The sequence below is a fragment of the Schistocerca americana genome, chromosome 7 (assembly GCF_021461395.2).
Source record: "Schistocerca americana isolate TAMUIC-IGC-003095 chromosome 7, iqSchAmer2.1, whole genome shotgun sequence".
NCBI classification, from domain to species: Eukaryota; Metazoa; Arthropoda; class Insecta; order Orthoptera; family Acrididae; genus Schistocerca; species Schistocerca americana.
The window spans coordinates 609,917,641-609,937,529 of record NC_060125.1 but is presented as its reverse complement, the minus strand read 5'-3'; the positions used below and the strand labels follow the sequence as shown (position 1 = coordinate 609,937,529).

The 19,889-nt window shown below is 44.9% G+C and overlaps 1 protein-coding gene across 1 annotated transcript in view; it reads left to right on the top strand.

Annotated features, from left to right (window-relative positions):
- Positions 1 to 19,889, top strand: part of LOC124621937 (hemocyte protein-glutamine gamma-glutamyltransferase-like) — a 358,656-nt gene that overhangs the window by 98,425 nt on the left and 240,342 nt on the right. The window contains exon 5 of the mRNA XM_047147447.1: positions 6,066 to 6,292. Coding sequence (XP_047003403.1) covers positions 6,066 to 6,292 — 227 coding nt within the window. The remainder of the gene's footprint in view (positions 1 to 6,065; positions 6,293 to 19,889) is intronic.

The following is a 19,889-nucleotide window of genomic DNA, read 5'->3' as shown; positions in this document are numbered from 1 at the left end:
AGATGGGTGGGTCCATGAAAGGGGGCCATTGAGGGTGACGCCAAGGTACTTGAGGGTAAGGGTAGGAGTGCAGTATTCTGCTGCATCCATTTTCAATAAGCTACCACAAGAACTCAAAAATCTTAGCAGTAGCCCAAACACTTTTAAGTCTAAACTGAAGAGTTTCCTCATGGCTCACTCTTTCTATTCTGTCGAGGAGCTCCTGGAAGAGATAAAAAATTAAGCAAATTCCAGTGTTACATTCTTGATTTTCTTTATTTAAACTAACGACTTGTCGCCTGAATATGTTTCTTGTATTTCATTTTATCTGTTTCTACAATCGTGTTATAATTTCACGTATTGACTCGTTCCATGACCATGGAGACATCTCCTAAATGTGGTCCCACGGAACAATAAATAAATAAATAAATAAAATGGGGCGGATATACATGGTAATGGATCCCTCGTCCACATGTCGCGGCTTATATATCCACATTGGCCTCGCGATACATTTCGAATATGCTGCAGCAACGCCCCCAAACGGAAATTTCTTGGTCACTCCTCATACATCTTTTCTACCATCTCTTATTTGTAACACAGTTGGCACACAGTATCCACATAAACCACTGAATGTATTTGCAAAATTGTATCTTTGAACAACACATTGTTCGAGATATATGACGTCATAAACATTGAGGTTTGTGAAAAAGTAGCTTCTGCTTAAGACAGAGCGCAAATTAGCAAGAATTTTACTAATCTAGTCTTTGATAATGAGAGCACTTAGCAACTTAACATGACTCCAAACGTTTCTAATCTTTTTCTCGCTTAAATGTTTAATGTGAAATATTTAACACATTTATTCATTTGTAGTCAGTAGTCTGAAGCTCTTTTGTAAAAGACAAGATTCTCTTCAGAGTCGGGGGTTGACTGCTTAATGTTACAACAGCACTCCTAAAAGGTCACTGTTGTATCTCACATCGCAGAAGGGCATTCAGAGCGAGAGTGTATTCACAGCTCTGTTTTGAATAGGTACGTTAATTATTTATTTGTGATACAGTGCCTGCAGCCAATTTATATTTACTTTCTGTTTAATTAACACACTGTAACGCGTTTCGAGCTGATGAGTTTGGCTGCGCAACACATTATTTTTTAAACTTTATAACAGGATTTAAACATTTACAAAATTATTTAAATTTGGGGTGCATAGAGTTCGCTGCAGGGTACCAACTATTGATTCCGACACCGACATTCACGATAATAACAGCTTGGCGGTCTTTAGTAGAGTATCTTGTTCTTTATGCCACTGGATGGTGAACTGTGTGCCCCCGTAGTTACAATGGACGGTTGCTAACTAGAGTAATAGGGATATGACACAGACAGCGTAAAGAGCAGATCACTCGAAGTGGGCACGAACGTTCATATGAACAAGTGCAGAATTGGATCGATTCACGGTCCTCTTCAAAAGACGGCCAGTTCTTCCCCCACGGGATTCCCGCGCCCTCCGAGAGATGGGAGGAAGTGGTGGCCAGCAGTGGCCAATACTTTGAATCGTAATTTTGTCTTAGATTTTCGCGTTCCTCTTGGCAAGCTGTTACAGCAACATGTTTGAATGTGTTTCAGAACGTTTATGGGAGTGCTTTTCAATGACTTTTTTTATTGTAGCTGACTTTACGTCTCTTTATTTCAGCGAGTAAGTATATTTCTTTATCTTGTTTGCGATACTTAACACACTGCCCCCGATCCCGGTATCTTGAAGTTTTAACGATTCAGAATGCATGCGCTATTAATGTACTTCATAATTATCTGTTTCCCTCCGTGTGAAAGAGTTTTAATGGCATATTTTAAATCGTTGTTTTTCATGTAATCATTTTACCTATTCTTTATATGGGGCACTTTTATTTGGTTTTCAGGTTATATGTGACTGCATTGGTTTGCTTATTTACGCTTTAATTATTACTTTTACGCACTTTTAGTTTTTCGGAAATGTGCCTTAAGCCGGTGATGCGCGCCAGCTAGGTACTTTTTACCGAACCACGCTCGGCACCTGTATCTAAATTTGTCGTAGTAATGTTTGTGTGTGCACCAATACAGACACTGTGCCATGTGCACTTCGCACAGCAGCTTTGTAAGCGTGTTCCTATCTTGTACCGTCACTGCAGAGCCACCTGGTGTGTTCAAGGTAACATACGATAATCGTGGAAAATTTTTGCGCAACTTATTGTACTTTCTCGGTGTTTTCTGGCTGTTTCTCTCCTTTCACAAGGTCAGCTTCATGATTTAAATGTTTCGTGACGCACGGATTATACAGAAATTATCAAAAAGAAACATCTGATTTCAAAAAATCATTACTATTATGTTATTTGAGGCACGTGCGTGAACAGCGTACTGTTGGAAAGAACGAACTCTCGAGTTTTACATGGTTCCCGCTAGGTAGCAGCAGCGTGCGCCCTCTTCAGTTCTAGTAAAAATGGTGTCGGGACAACGGAAAGCGTTTTGTATTCTATATTTTGCGCAGTGTGGTTCATCTACATCTACATCTACATTCATACTCCGCAAGCCACCCAACGGTGTGTGGCGGAGGGCACTTTACGTGCCACAGTCATTACCTCCCTTTTCTGTTCCAGTCGCGTATGGTTCGCGGGAACAACGACTGTCGGAAAGCCTCCGTGCGCGCTCGAATCTCTCTGATTTTACATTCGTGATCTCCTCGGGAGGTATAAGTAGGGGGAAGCAAAATGTTCGACACCTCATCGAGAAACGCACCCTCTCGAAACCTGGCGAGCAAGCTACACCGCTATGCAGAGCGCCTCTCTTGCAGAGTCTGCCACTTGAGTTTGCTAAACATCTCCATAACGCTATCTCATGGTTCAAATGGCTCTGAGCACTATGGGACTCAACTTCTGAGGTCATTAGTCCCCTAGAACTTAGAACTAGTTAAACCTAACCAGCCTAAGGACATCACACACTTCCATGCCCGAGGCAGGATTCGAACCTGCGACCGTAGCGGCCTCGCGGTTCCTAGAACCGTAGCGCTATCACGGTTACCACATAACCCTGTGACGAAACGCGCCGCTCTTCTTTGGATCTTCTCTATCTCCTCCGTCAACCCGATCTGGTACGGATCCCACACTGATGAGCAATACTCAAGTATAGGTCGAACGAGTGTTTTGTAAGCCACCTCCTTTGTTCATGGACTACATTTTCTAAGGACTCTCCCAATGAATCTCAACCTAACACCCGCCTTACCAACAATTAATTTTATATGATCATTCCATTCAAACCGTTGCGTACGCATACTCCCAAATATTTTACAGAAGTAACTGCTACAAGTGTTTGTTCAGCTGTCATATCATACAATAAAGGATCATTTTTTCTATGTATTCGCAATACATTACATTTGTCTATGTTAAGGGTCAGTTGCCACTCCCTGCACCAAGTGCCTATCCGCTGTAGATCTTCCTGCATTTCGCTACAATTTTCTAATGCTGCAGCTTCTCTGTATACTACAGCATCATCCGCGAAAAGCCGCATGGAACTTCCGACACTATCTACTAGGTCATTTATATATATTGTGAAAAGCAATGGTCCCATAACACTCCCCTGTGGCACGCCAGAGGTTACTTTAAAGTCTCTAGACGTCTCTCCATTGAGAACAACATGCTGTGTTCTGTTTGCTAAAAACTCTTCAATCCAGCAACACACCTGGTCTGATATTCCGTAGGCTCTTATTTTGTTTATCAGGCGACAGTGCGGAACTGTATCGAACGCCTTCCGGAAGTAATAACTGTTCAGCCTGACTTTCGTACCTGACTTTCGTACTAGGTATGCTCTGGATCCTCCTACAGCATAGAACATTAGGCGATGGCATGAAAAAATCCGAGGTTGTTTGTGTGAAGGCAAATTCCGGGCCGTCCCCGAGTGTCTGACACAGACGTCGAACGCATCCGCCATGGTTTCACAAGGAGTCCGCAGAACTCCGTTCGCCGTGCTACTAGACAGCTCAGCATGGCCCCGATGTCCGTCTGGCGTGTGTTGCGTCGACGTTTACACGTGAAACCACACGAAATCCAGCTACTGTAAGCTCTTCGTGAAGGTGACAAACACCAACATATGGAGTTCTGTAACTTCGTTCTTGGCACGCTTAGTGTTTAGTGACGAGGCAACATTCCATTTAAATGAAAAGGTGAACCGTCATAATGTGAGAATATTGGGTACGGAACAACTACATAAAAGCAGATGAGGAAGCTGTAACTCAAGACATGCTCGCTGTAGTGTGGGAACAATTTGAATACCTCCTTGACAAATGTCGTGCATCTCAAGGGAGGTATATTGAGCACCTATGAAAAAGTATGGACAACACTTTTGAATTTCCCATCACAAAAAAACAAAATTCGTTGTATATGTTTATTAGCTTCAGAAGAATAGACGTATCAAACCGGATGATTCTTTTTGATACAACCTGTACATCCTGTTACCTTTGTGTCTTTCACATTATATAAAGTCTTATGACTGGCGGATCACGTATCCAGCCACTTTTACGTAAGTTTTTATTAGTTTTATTTCACGTTGCCTGCTTAGCCGTGAAGGATAGGACCATGCCCTTTTCTTCCATTTCTAATTGATTGGTTTTCGTGCTTTTGTAGACAATCTGATGATGCCTCAAAAGGGTGAAACGCGTCAATGACATAAAGTAATTTCGGGACCAATACTGCTATTGTTCTGAATCGTAATATTTTGTAAAGTTTTTCATATTAAATCATCGAATTTGGAGAACCAATGGCGGAAGCAATGTTGAAGACCTAATACTAAGGTTGCCCAGAAAGTAACGCACCGCATTTTTTTTCTCAGCCGACAAAATGCTACGAATGCAAAACGTTACGTATGTATTATTTGAAGTTTCCTGAGTGAGCGCGCCAAGTTTCCATCACTTCCGACAGATAGCGTAGCTGCAGTACAGTTTCAAAATGGCGTCTGTAGGTGTTGTATGTTACAAGCAACGAATCGTCATTGAATTTCTCACTGCAGAGAACGAAACTGTGCGGAATACTCACAAACACTTGTGCAAAGTTAATGGAGCATATGCTGTCGACAGAAGTATAGTTAGTCGTTGGGCACGGAGGGTTAGATCATCAGAAGGCAGTTCGGCGGAGCTCCACGATTTGCAGCGGTCGGGGAGACCATCCAAGGCTGTCACACGTGCAACACCTGACCAGCCCCCTGGGACTTCCACTTGTTTGGGCCATTAGAGGATGCCTTTCGTGGAAGACATTTTGAGGACGATGAGGAGGTGATTCACACAGTGAGAGGCTGGCTCCTCCACCAGGACAAGGGCTGGTGCCGACAGGGCACACACGCCCTTTTTTCGCGCTGGAGGAAGGCTAAAGAACGGAATGGGGACTACACGGAAAAACAGGGTGTGTAGACAAAATAATATTCAAAAAATGGCTCTGAGCACTATGGGACTTAACATCTGAGGTCATCAGACCTCTAGAACTTAGAACTACTTAAACCTGACTAACCTAAGGACAGCACACACGTCCATGCCCGAGGCAGGATTCGAACCTGCGACCGTAGCGGTCGCGCAGTTCCAGACTGTAGCGCCTAGAACCACTTGGCCACCGCGGTTGACTAAAACAATATTATTTCGTGAGTGTAATTCTCATCATGTTCAATAGAGAATTGTTGAAGGAAAAAACTGCAGTGCACTACTTTCTGTTCAACCCTTGTGCATAGTGTCTGGCGTCTGAATAAATTATTGACTATTCTTTGTATGTTTTGAAGTGAAGGCCTCTCACATAATAAAGAGAACAGCACTGGCCCCAGTATTGATCCTTGTGGGACTCCTTTCCCCATTTCCTCGTTCTAAATTTTATCTCCTTTCAGCAATATTTGACCTATTTAGATCAAGCTCTTGCATTATTCTTGTTAGTTTGGTTCAAGCCAGTTGTTCGTAAAAACGCCAGCTGCAGAAAACGTAATCTTTGTGATGAGAGTGTGAAGTGACCTGTTTTACGGTAATGTCTCTGCGGCTGCACAGTGCGCTCGGCACAGCTGGTGATGTGACGGCAGATCCTCTGGTGTTGCAGAGGACCAGGTGTACATGGAGAACGAGCGCTACCTGGACGAGTACGTGCTGAACGACGTGGGCAAGATCTGGATCGGGCCGTGGGGCTCTTCGCGCGGCCGCGAGTGGGTCTTCGGCCAGTTCGACAGTTGCGTGCTGCCGTCGGCGCTGCAGGCGCTGCGATGGTCGCCGCTCAAGGACTCGCAGCGCGGGGACCCCGTGCGCGTGGCCAGGGCCATCTCCAAGATGGTGAGTCGAGAGCCGCGGCTGCTGGCTGCAAGCGTCGCGCCACACGGCAGTGGAGCTGCGGACCTGGTCCCCCACAGCTGCTCGTCTGACGCGGGGCATCTGGGGCCGGGGGAAGGGTGTGAGCGCGCTCGTGCAGCTCCTTGTGCTTCCCTACACCAAAATATCAATCCAAATTACACATCTACATCTACATCTACATCCATACTCCGCACGCCACCTGACGGTGTGTGGCGGAGGGTACCCTGAGTACCTCTATCGGTTCTCCCTTCTATTCCAGTCTCGTATTGTTCGTGGAAAGAAGGATTGTCGGTATGCCTCTGTGTGGGCTCTAATCTCTCTGATCTTATCCTCATGGTCTCTTCGCGAGATATACGTAGGAGGGAGCAATATACTGCTTGACTCCTCGGTGAAGGTATGTTCTCGAAACTTCAACAAAAGCCCGTACCGAGCTACTGAGCGTCTCTCCTGCAGACTCTTCCACTGGAGTTTATCTATCATCTCCGAAACGCTTTCGTGATTACAAAATGATCCTGTAACGAAGCGCGCTGCTCTCCGTTGGATCTTCTCTATGTCTTCTATCAACCCTATCTGGTACAGATCCCACACTGCTGAGCAGCATTCAAGCAGTGGGCGAACAAGCGTACTGTAACCTACTTCCTTTGTTTTCGGACAGCATTTCCTTAGGATTCTTCCAATGAATCTCAGTCTGGCATCTGCTTTACCGACGATCTACTATATATGATCATTCCATTTTAAATCACTCCTGATGCGTACTCCCAGATAATTTATGGAATTAACTGCTTCCAGTTGCTGACCTGCTATATTGTAGATAAATGATAAGGGATCTCTCTTTCTATGTATTCGCAGCACATTACACTTGTCTACATTGGGATTCAATTGCCATTCCCTGCACCATGCGTCAATTCGTTGCAGATCCTCCTGCATTTCAGTACAATTTTCCATTGCTACAACCTCTCGATATACCACAGCATCATCCGCAAGAAGCCTCAGTGAACTTCCGATGTCATCCACAAGGTCATTTATGTATATTGTGAATAGCAACGGTCCCACGACACTCCCCTGCGCCACACCTGCAATCGCTCTTACTTCGGAATACTTCTCTCCATTGAGAATGACATGCTGCGTTCTGTTATCTAGGAACTCTTCAATCCAATCACACAATTGGCCTGATAGTCCATATGCTCTTACTTTGTTCATTAAACCACTGTGGGGAACTGTATCGAACGCCTTGCGTAAGTCAAGAAACACGGCATCTACCTGGGAACCCGTGTCTATGGCCCTCTGAGTCTCGTGGACGAATAGCGCGAGCTGGGTTTCACACGATCGACTTGTTCGAAACCCGTGCTGATTCCTACAGAGTATATTTCTAGTCTCCAGAAAAGTCGTTATACTCGAACATAATACGTGTTCCAAAATTCTACAACTGATAGACGTTAGAGACATAAGTCTATAGTTCTGCACATCTGTTCGACGTCCCTTCTTGAGAACGTGGATGATCTGTGCCCTTTTCCAATCCTTTGGGACGCTATGCTCTTCTAGAGACCTACGGTACAGCGCTGGCTTCCAAGCAAAGCTAATCACAATTTGAGGGTGGTGTGAGGGTAATTATGTTTTTACGTGTGGTGTTTGCAACCTGTAAAAAAACAACTATCCGATATGTGCTTTGTGCTGCACAAGCAACATCCGTCAGTACCTCCCGATCGGTGTCTCGTTGCACTGTAGTGGCGCCCACTGCACCGCACAGAAAATGTTGAAAAAAAAAAGCACCGAAAGGAACAGGAGAAACGCTAAGGTTGCCACTGGATGGTAATTGATACCCCATTCTCTCTGTTTATAGCAGTTTTCCTTTTGTTATTGTCCTCCGACAAGGTGCCGATTAACACCCTATACATCCACACAGTTTTGTTTCTAGCCAAACAAACACTATTTCTTGTCTTGTTTCACAAATTTCATTATGATTACTGCACCATCTAATTTTCGGCTAACAAGCCCTTTACTGACTTTAAAGATGATAATGCAAAGATAAACATGAGAATAAGGCAAAGGTAGTCATATCAACATCTTAACGTATCAATCCTTGGCATAATGTAAAAATGTTTCAGTGACCATTTTTGACAAATCACATATGGACTAATACAATTCAGCAATTACACTAACATGATTAAACATACCTAGGAATAAAGTTACGCATCAGCCAAAAGTTTTCTATCATCTGATGGATTGAGGTCCAAAGTTTTACTTCTATCTCGGTGTTGTGATATCATCTAACAAAGGTGAATAATTGAATTGGGTTTGCTCGTAATAATAGGTGTGAGGACGTATACATCTGTTTTTATAGTTCCTAAAATTTCTAACTGTCTGAGTTTGCCCCCTTTTCCTCTGAGCGTTAAGACTTGTACGTCTATTGTGTATTTGTAGTTTTTGTTAAGGTAATTGTCCGCAATGTTTTCGACAAGAGTAGTGACATTGATCCAATTATTCAGCTTTGCGCGTGTAAAGCGGGTGTTATACTTTCAAGGACTGTAAAGGCACACCGCTGAAATAGATAGATGAGCAGTGCCGTGGTAATTCTCGTGGGTAAGGGTTATTGCTGATGCTTGTACGTACCGCTTCCGTCAAACGCGTAGTTCAGCAGACAGAATTCGACTTAATACTCCAGAGGCGAAAGCAACACCCACTGCTGCCTTCACAACTACGTAAACCTCGTCACACAATCGAATCTCTCAAAAAACATCTGTCAGGAGCTAGCAAAACAGCAGTTTCCCAGCCTGGAATCAAGAGCCCTGAGTTTACAAAACACTGAGTGGTTAAATTCTTTATTTGTGTAGCCGTGTGTTCTTAGTTGCTTTATAATTCATGAAGGTATTTTTGCTCCTTTGTTGCAGCAACATAAATGCGTGATTTTTTCACCAGACGCGTTTCGGTTTATTGAGGTAAAGGATCATCAGTGGTCTTTAATTAAATTTATTTACAGTTTGATTTGCTTTCAGATAGAAAATCAGTTCGTTAAGAATAAGTTCGTTTGTAATTTAAAAAATCACCGTAACTAAATCAAAATGTAAATAAACTTAATTACAAACCACTGATGATGCTTTACCTCAATAAAGCGAAAGGTGACCAGTGAAAAAATCACGCATTTTTGTATTTGCAACGACGGATCATAAATACCCTCATGAATTATTGAGTGGTTAACTTATTACCTTAGATCCCATTTAACGTACACACTCTCAACTAATTACACTTTGCCACTCTCTATTGCAAGCCTCGTCGTACCTTTCATTCTTTCCTCAATCTACTTCTAATGGAATGACAAATGGCTCTGAGCACTATGTGACTTAACTTCTGAGGTCATCAGTCCCCTAAAACTTAGAACTACTTAAACCTAACTAACCTAAGGACATCATACGCATCCATGCCCGAGGCAGGATTCGAACCTGCGACTGTAGCGGTCACGCGGTTCCAGACTGTAGCGCCTAGAACCGCTCGGCCACCCTGGCCGCCAATGGAATGACAACTTGCTTGGCCAGGGATAATGCGAAAGGCAGCAAGCCGACTCAATGAAAGCAATGGTCATGAACCACAACATCTCACCATTAGTAGTATAAATTGTGTGAATAAATAACCGGCAGCTGTTGGCGAGGGCGATAGCTCACACTTTTTCTGTGACTTTCGAATCGCAGGTTGCCGGTTAGAACCCTGCTGGTGGAACAAATTCCCCAGTACTCCGTCGCCCAGGGAAAGACAGGCGATGTCTCAAACTTCCTAAACACCGAGCTTTCTGATAGCATTTTGTATTCAATTCCAAACCCGTAAGGTGGGAGCATGTTACTGTCGGTAGTGGTCCGTCTGTCTAACGGGGACGTTATGCCCAGTGCTCCTCTTGTAGCTATTAGAGAGGAATTGGCTAAGTGCCAACACCGGTTTTTATCCTCCTCCTTCTCTAATAATCATAGAGTAGAAACATGACAACAGATATATAACTTGCCCTAACTACAATCCATGCTCCGACACTAGCCGCACACTTTGTTCTTCCTCGTTCTAGTATTACAATTTGTTGAGCCAAGAACTATTCACTAGATGGTAAATACCCTCACCAAAAGCAACAGTAACTCATCATAATATCTCACAGAGTGTTGACCAAAACTTCTGTAATTATCACAGAAAAACCTGTAATGCTTCCATCGGCTGCCAGTCCCCATGAAGAAATGTTTCTCCACATAATTGCAACATTCACCTTCAAGTTTGATTCCCAGAAATGTTACACAATTGTGTTCATTAGTGATGGATGCTTCGACAGTTGAGTAAAAATGCCAGGTGACTAGAAGAGAGGCAGAATCACTTTATCTATCTGCTTCATTATCTATCTGCTTCTTCGAAAGCAAAATTTTGATTGCTAATAGGGTGACACACCAGCTAAATGTTGTGACTTGATCTGCCGGGCCATTTTTAGTCGAACGAGCAACGTTTGGAGAGCCCTTTGCAATGCTAACGCTGCTCTCCCCACTGCCTAGGCACTATCCCTGTCGGCGACCACTTGCTGGATGTACACTCCTGGAAATGGAAAAAAGAACACATTGACACCGGTGTGTCAGACCCACCATACTTGCTCCGGACACTGCGAGAGGGCTGTACAAGCAATGATCACACGCACGGCACAGCGGACACACCAGGAACCGCGGTGTTGGCCGTCGAATGGCGCTAGCTGCGCAGCATTTGTGCACCGCCGCCGTCAGTGTCAGCCAGTTTGCCGTGGCATACGGAGCTCCATCGCAGTCTTTAACACTGGTAGCATGCCGCGACAGCGTGGACGTGAACCGTATGTGCAGTTGACGGACTTTGAGCGAGGGCGTATAGTGGGCATGCGGCAGGCCGGGTGGACGTACCGCCGAATTGCTCAACACGTGGGGCGTGAGGTCTCCACAGTACATCGATGTTGTCGCCAGTGGTCGGCGGAAGGTGCACGTGCCCGTCGACCTGGGACCGGACCGCAGCGACGCACGGATGCACGCCAAGACCGTAGGATCCTACGCAGTGCCGTAGGGGACCGCACCGCCACTTCCCAGCAAATTAGGGACACTGTTGCTCCTGGGGTATCGGCGAGGACCATTCGCAACCGTCTCCATGAAGCTGGGCTACGGTCCCGCACACCGTTAGGCCGTCTTCCGCTCACGCCCCAACATCGTGCAGCCCGCCTCCAGTGGTGTCGCGACAGGCGTGAATGGAGGGACGAATGGAGACGTGTCGTCTTCAGCGATGAGAGTCGCTTCTGCCTTGGTGCCAATGATGGTCGTATGCATGTTTGGCGCCGTGCAGGTGAGCGCCACAATCAGGACTGCATACGACCGAGGCACGCAGGGCCAACACCCGGCATCATGGTGTGGGGAGCGATCTCCTACACTGGCCGTACACCACTGGTGATCGTCGAGGGGACACTGAATAGTGCACGGTACATCCAAACCGTCATCGAACCCATCGTTCTACCATTCCTAGACCGGCAAGGGAACTTGCTGTTCCAACAGGACAATGCACGTCCGCATGTATCCCGTGCCACCCAACGTGCTCTAGAAGGTGTAAGTCAACTACCCTGGCCAGCAAGATCTCCGGATCTGTCCCCCATTGAGCATGTTTGGGACAGGATGAAGCGTCGTCTCACGCGGTCTGCACGTCCAGCACGAACGCTGGTCCAACTGAGGCGCCAGGTGGAAATGGCATGGTAAGCCGTTCCACAGGACTACATCCAGCATCTCTACGATCGTCTCCATGGGAGAATAGCAGCCTGCATTGCTGCGAAAGGTGGATATACACTGTACTAGTGCCGACATTGTGCATGGTCTGTTGCCTGTGTCTATGTGCCTGTGGTTCTGTCAGTGTGATCATGTGATGTATCTGACCCCAGGAGTGTGTCAATAAAGTTTCCCCTTCCTGGGACAATGAATTCACGGTGTTCTTATTTCAATTTCCAGGAGTGTAGTTTGATAGTGGGTGACTGCCCAGGATTCGCAAGCCTATCTTGGGGTTATACTTTTCGGCTCATAAACAACTGTTATTCTCATCTTTGTCAGAGCAATCACAACAGCCGACATTAAGACTAGGTACCTCCTTTGTATGTTTCTCGTTCCTTTACAGCGAGTATAACCTCCGACGCTGGATTCATAATCAACAATTGAGCTTCGATCACCATTAGACAAGTTTCACTATGGTCGCAACTAACACAAGGAACTCCCAAGCAGTCATGATGATTATTCGCAAACGTATCATCAGTCCACTTACCATACACGTACACCACAAAGACACAAAGGCAGTCCGGAAACTTTCCATTAGGCTTCGAAATAACGGTTGCTAATCTGATATGAGACTCAGGCATGTATGTATATCCTGGTATAGTCTGAAACCAGGTCGGAGTGCTTGTGTATGTTCCTTGGAGTATCCAGCTCCAACGCTAGAGCACCGACGACAAGTATCTGATGCGCTGGATCAGGCTTCCGAAGTAGTGTCCAGCCACCTGGCCCCCTGTAGTACTTTTTTGGGGTGAAATTCAGCGAGCTGTGCAAGAGATTACTCTTTCGCCAAGACACATATAGTTCAACTTCGCGCCAGATTGGAACGCTCAGTAGGTGGTTCCGTCTCCATCCCCAGCACTGCGCCTTCAGGCAAAACGCTTACTGCGTGCTATCGTTCCCCCATGATAATATCGTCTTCCTGCATCAGGTCTTAAGAAGCGTTGATGCCTCACTTTCTTAGTGTATTTAACAAACACGTCGACTTCTGAGAAACAACGTTCAATATATTCGATATCAGCACAAGTACACCTCAGCATATTGTTGTCGAGTTGGCAAGTCATTTGGTATTTTCTTTAATGCTTGTAAATATTTCAGTTTGATCTGGCAGTGGAAAGAAATTCTGGAAGTTGCTTTCACAAGATAAGAAAGGGCAGAAGCTGGTGTCTGACGATAAGTATCGGTATATCTCTTTAGTGCAGAATTTTCGAGTTTTGATAGTTTCGAAGTAGTAGTCGATTCAAGCATTAGAGGTTAGCAAAATTCCACAATATCTACAAACCTGACAGGGGCAGGCCTCATGTAAGTATGTTTTTGTTTCGTTGCCACAGCCATACTTTTTCCCCACATTCCGCCAATAACCTTGAACAAAGTGAATTACGGGCAGATTCATAAATAAGAAAGAAAACATAACTTGTAGATGTCACTATCTGATTACCTGGCATTGTCTGCTAGATTATTTATTCAGAAATCCTACCATACTGGAAAAGGTTAGAAGTCTTTCATAGTATAAAAATAAAGTTAATTTTATTTACGTTTCTGAAAGTATAGCACGTCCGTCTTAGAATTTATACGTCCCCCATCACTTTTTTCGCCTTCAGGTTAATAAGAGCTTCACTTCCTTTTTTTAAAAGCAGTACCCAAATTGTAAAGTAATAGGTTTTATAGGGTCGTTGCCGTAATTATTTAACAGAACATGTGATCAGCTACAACATTTTAGTTTCCCTTCTCTTGCCCCATCCATATCTCATCCCTCCTTTCGGTATGTGTGTCTTAGTCCGACGGTATTTTGTACCAAATTTGGAAGAAATTTCTCCAGACCTTACCGAGTTATGTGACCCTCTCCTACAATCAACTGTACCTCTATGGCGTAAATGGCATCAGGTCTCTTATTAGTTAACCTAGCAACACCGAAAACTGTGGATTTGTCATAAATATAGTTCATTTTCAATTTTTTTCTGTGTCACCCTGATCACACATGCATATCAGCTCTAAGGGTTCTAGAACTCTCACTAAACGTACTTTTTTCCACATAGTAAGCTATATAACTGCGAAGTTTGGCTGAAATATCTGCAAAAGTTGCTGCTTTATACCTGCGTTTACACCACAGATAGGATTACTCGTTTTGTCTCATCATTACTGTCAATGCCTCAGATTACCAATACGTATACTAAGTTGTTTTGAAATTTCTACATATAGTTCAGAGCTAAGCTGCAAGATATACACAAGTACGCCCACATACAGGGTGTTCAAAAAATGTGTCGAATACTTTGAGAGGTAGTTGTACGCATCGAAACAAGAAAAATATGTCCAATAAACATAGGTCCGGAAACGCATACTTTTCGAGATAAACACTTGTTTATAGGAAGGGCTGCGAGATGCTTGGCTGCAAATATTAGCACAGACGCTGCATTGGCACTCCATCAAATGTATCGCCGGGGTATTATGACGTCTTACTCACAGTATTCTACCTACAGGGTGACAGTTATTGCTCTATATGAAAAAAACGTAAATTAGTTGCAAACTACATAGTGCACACACTTTAGTCAACATTTAAACGTCACTACAGATATTCGGATTTAGGTTATGACATGTTCGATATGCCTGCCATCTTTGGCGATGACGTGGCGCAAACGAATAGCGAAATTCTGCATGCCCCGTGAAGTGGTGAAAAATCGATGGTGTCGATGATCTGATTGGCTGTTTTCAGCTCAGCAATGCATTTGGGGTTGTTGCTGAACACCTTATCTTTAATATAGCCCAACAAAAAGGAGTAGCATGTGTTCATATCCGGAGAATATGTCGGCCAATCGAGGCACACGCGGCCTCTGGGTACCCCAGGGCCAGAATGCTGCCCCCAAAGTACTCCTCCAGGGCATCAAAGACTCTCCTGCTTCAATGGAGTTGAGCTCCGTCTTGAAGGATATACAGGGCTATTACAAATGATTGAAGCGATTTCATAAATTCACTGTAGCTCATTCATTGACATATGGTCACGACACACTACAGATACGTAGAAAAACTCATAAAGTTTTGTTAGGCTGAAGCCGCACTTCAGGTTTCTGCCGCCAGAGCGCTGGAGAGCGCAGTGAGACAAAATGGCGACAGGAGCCGAGAAAGCGTATGTCGTGCTTGAAATGCACTCACATCAGTCAGTCATAACAGTGCAACGACACATCAGGACGAAGTTCAACAAAGATCCACCAACTGCTAACTCCATTCGGCGATGGTATGCGCAGTTTAAAGCTTCTGGATGCCTCTGTAAGAGGAAATCAACGGGTCGGCCTGCAGTGAGCGAAGAAATGGTTGAACGCGTGCGGGCAAGTTTCACGCGTAGCCCGCGGAAGTCGACGAATAAAGCAAGCAGGGAGCTAAACGTACCACAGCCGATGGTTTGGAAAATCTTACGGAAAAGGCTAAAGCAGAAGCCTTGCCGTTTACAATTGCTACAAACCCTGACATCCGATGACAAAGTCAAACGCTTTGAATTTTCGGAGCGGTTGCAACAGCTCATGGAAGAGGATGCGTTCAGTGCGAAACTTGTTTTCAGTGATGAAGCAACATTTTTTCTTAATGGTGAAGTGAACAGACACAATGTGCGAATCTGGGCGGTAGAGAATCCTCACGCATTCGTGCAGCAAATTCGCAATTCACCAAAAGTTAACGTGTTTTGTGCAATCTCACGGTTTAAAGTTTACGGCCCTTTTTCTTCTGCGAAAAAAACGTTACAGCACACGTGTATCTGGACATGTTGGAAAATTGGCTCATGCCACAACTGGAGACCGACAGCGCCGACTTCATCTTTCAACAGGATGGTGCTCCGCCGCACTTCCATCACGATGTTCGGCATTTCTTAAACAGGAGATTGGAAAACCGATGGATCGGTCGTGGTGGAGATCACGATCAGCAATTCATGTCATGGCCTCCACGCTCTCCCGACTTAACCCCATGCGATTTCTTTCTGAGGGGTTATGTGAAAGATTCAGTGTTTAAACCTCCTCTACCAAGAAAGGTGCCAGAACTGCGAGCTCGCATCTACGATGCTTTCGAGCTCATTGATGGGGACATGCTGCGCCAAGTGTGGGAGGAACTTGATTATCGGCTTGATGTCTCCCGAATCACTAAAGGGGCACATATCGAACATTTGTGAATGCCTAAAAAAACTTTTTGAGTTTTTGTATGTGTGTGCAAAGCCTTGTGAAAATATCTCAAATAATAAAGTTACTGTAGAGCTGTGAAATCGCTTCAATCATTTGTAATAACCCCGTACATCTTGCCGAAATCATGGTCAGTTTGAATAATGGGGATTAAATCATCTTCCAAAAGTGTCACATACCTTTCACTACTCAGCGTTCCATCAAGGAATATCGCAGCCATTATTCCGTGACTGGACATTGCACGCCGCACATCACCCGTTGAAAGTGAAGAGACTTCTCGATCGCGAAATGTGAATTCTCAGTCCCTCAATTGCGCTAATTTTGCTTATTGACGAACCCATGCGAATGAAAGCGAGCCAAACCATACTAATTCCCATCATCCCCCGCGGCCAACCGTATAGTTTGAACGTCCAGACGCAAACCGTTCAGACGTTATGACGATTTTACTTCATACAGTTCAATAATTGTCACCCTGTACCATTAGTTGGTCTGCAGTCAGTTGTGTGGTTCCAGTCGTGTTGTGTGCCTCATTGTACAGTACTGTCTACCCTGGGTACGTATCATGGTGTTTCATCTTCTTCCAAATGCGGATTCACTTATATGTTTACCGCTTTTGCGCTGTTTGTGCGTGCAGATGGTGAAGCACATTTTCTCTCTTTCACCACGTGTTAGCAATGGTCGCCTACTACTCGACAAGTGAAATGGTGGATATGATATTCTGCTGTGGTTTGGCAAATGAAAGCAGCTTACGAACCCGTGTCCTCTATGCTGAAAAGTATCCACAGCGCAGAGTGTCCTCTGATAAGCTGTTCGGCAGACTTTTTCCAGCGTCTGAGGGACACAGGTACCACTGCACCTCGGAAGACTGACAGTGGAAGACCTAGCACAGTCCGCACGTCCGACGTGGAGGAGCGTGTGCTACATTCGGTGGAAGAAACCTCTGCGACCAGTGTGCGATTATTAGCAGCAGCAGAAGGAGTGTCTCACTCTTATCTGGGGTACTTCATGACAAACTGCTGTATCCATATCATCTACAGCTCGCTCAGGCCCTAAGGCCTCAGGATCGTCACGGCAGATAGAGGTTCTTCAAATGGTTCAAATGGCTCTGAGCACAATGGGACTTAACTTCTAAGGTCATCAGTCCCCTATAACTTAGAACTACTTAGACCTAACTAACCTCAGGACATCACACACATCGATGCCCAAGGCAGGATTCGAACCTGCGACCGTAGCGGTCGCGCGGTTCCAGACTGTAGCGCCTAGAACCGCTCTGCCACCCCGGCCGGCATAGAGGTTCTGTCAATGGCCGTTGCAGAAGTGTTCCGCAGATCCACTGTTCACGTCCAAGATTTTATTTATCGATGAGGCACGGTTCGCAAGAGATGGTGTTGTGAATTTCCATAACCAGCCTTTGTGGCCAGATGTAAATCCCCAAGCAATCCACGAAGGAGTGTGTCAACACCGATTCTCAATCAACGCATATGCAGGCCTACTTGGCGATAGATTAATAGGGCCATACGTACTATCACAAAGGTTAACTGGACTTTCTCACTGATGTTTTGCCTACCTTGCTGGAGGCTGTGCTATTGCAGCAGCGAATACAAATCTGGTTCATGTATGCAAACTTTCGTCACAATGTGCGCGAACATCTAATGCAGACTTTTCAATCGATGGAAGGGTCGGGAGGGGGGAAGGGGGTGGGGAGGGGAAAGTGCAAAATGTGGCCTGCTCGTTCCCCAGGACTCAATCCCCTAGACTTTTGGTTATGGGGACACTTGAAGGACTTTGTCTGCGCCGCGCCAATCAACGATGTGCGGACACTACAGGGTTGCGTCTTCAATTTGTGCCAGCAGGTACAACAACATTGCGCCAGAGGGCAGAGACGTGCAGTATCATGGACGGACGCCACGTTGAACACCTGCAAACACGTGTTTATAGCACAAAGTATGCGTTTCCGTACGAACGTCTAATGAACTTTGCATTTCCAGAGCCACGTTTATTGGACTTATTTTTCTTGTTCCTATGAGCAATACCACCTCTCAAAGTACTCGACACTTTTTTTAATATCCTGTTTATCCTTTTATATGTTTCAAATGTTAATTTTATGTTCTAAACGTTATGAAAACGTTGACTTCACTTTCTCATCTTACTGTATTATGGGCAACGAATTGAAAGTTGTTAGATTTTACGTTGGGGAACTGGAATTTTAGTACTGTTAACCGTGCATCAAGTAGCTAAGCAAAACGTATTACACAATCCTACCTACTGAAGAAACAGTTAATAATCAAGTAAAATGGGAGCACCATACAACTGTATAGTCTTCCACGCTCAGTCCGTGAACGGGCTTCTGGACTGGTTGCAGGGAGAATGCATCCCTTTGTTCCCTACGGCACTAGGAATGGTGGGGGGTGGGGGGGGGGGGGGTGACCTGGGACCGTGCTGCACGGACTGGAACGCGGAAAAGTCCTCACTCTCACTCAGATTTAATCTGAGACCTGAGGAACGAAGGAAGATGAAGTTTTCAACGTACCGCCGACAGCAAGGTTATAATTTCACAATTCTTTAACAAAAACGAATACAGAATAATGTTTCTGATTGCGTGAAACCCTTCCCCTATTTCTACTCAATTTGTTCTGTACCCACAGTCGTGTGAAATGTGATCACAACCATGTGGAAAGCGAGACAATTTTCTACATACCTATGACCGTGCTAGTAGAGCCCCTTCGCGGGGAACGGTAGAGTGAAAGCAACCAGCAGTGTAAAGTACTTTTCAACAAGTGGGCATGCTATGCACGAGTTCTCTTCTGACCACGTGTGACACGCCGGAAAGAAACACATTCAGGGACAAGGAAATTGCCACAGTCGAAATAAGCCAGTGAAGCACCTTCAGCAGTGATTCTATATTCTCCGATAATGTGTGTACCACAGAAACAGCATAAATAGAATACAGGAGGGATGCCAAAATAAATTTGCGCTCGAGTCATAAACACTAATAGGGACATATCTCCAATCGCATAATCACCATGTGTTCATAATAAACTTCATAATTATCGTAACATATAGATACAGCAATTCCCCAAAAATTCAGGTGGGTGATGAACAGGCCCCATTTTTTCCACCATTAGTACTTAAAATTATCTATAGACTGGCTTTAAAGCAACTTGAAATTCCTGTTTGTGAAAGAATAACCGTTTTGCATCGACATTACACTTCTCTATGCCTCGTTACACAGAACCAGATGGGACAAAGGATAACGTGGTGCTTGGAAACCCAGAATCTACTCTGTAGGAATCAACATGGATTCCGGAAACAGCGATCGTGTGAGACCCAACTCGCTTTATTTGTTCATGATACCCAGAAAATATTAGATACAGGCTCCCAGGTAGATGCTATTTACCTTGACTTCCGGAACGCGTTCGATACAGTTCCGCACTGTCGCCTGATAAACAAAGTATGAGCCTACGGAATATCAGACCAGCTGTGTGGCTGGATTGAAGAGTTTTTAGCAAACAGAACACAGCATGTTGTTATCAATGGAGAGACGTCTACAGACGTTAAAGTAACCTCTGGCGTGCCACAGGGGAGTGTTATGGGACCATTGCTTTTCACAATATATATAAATGACCTAGTAGATAGTGTCGT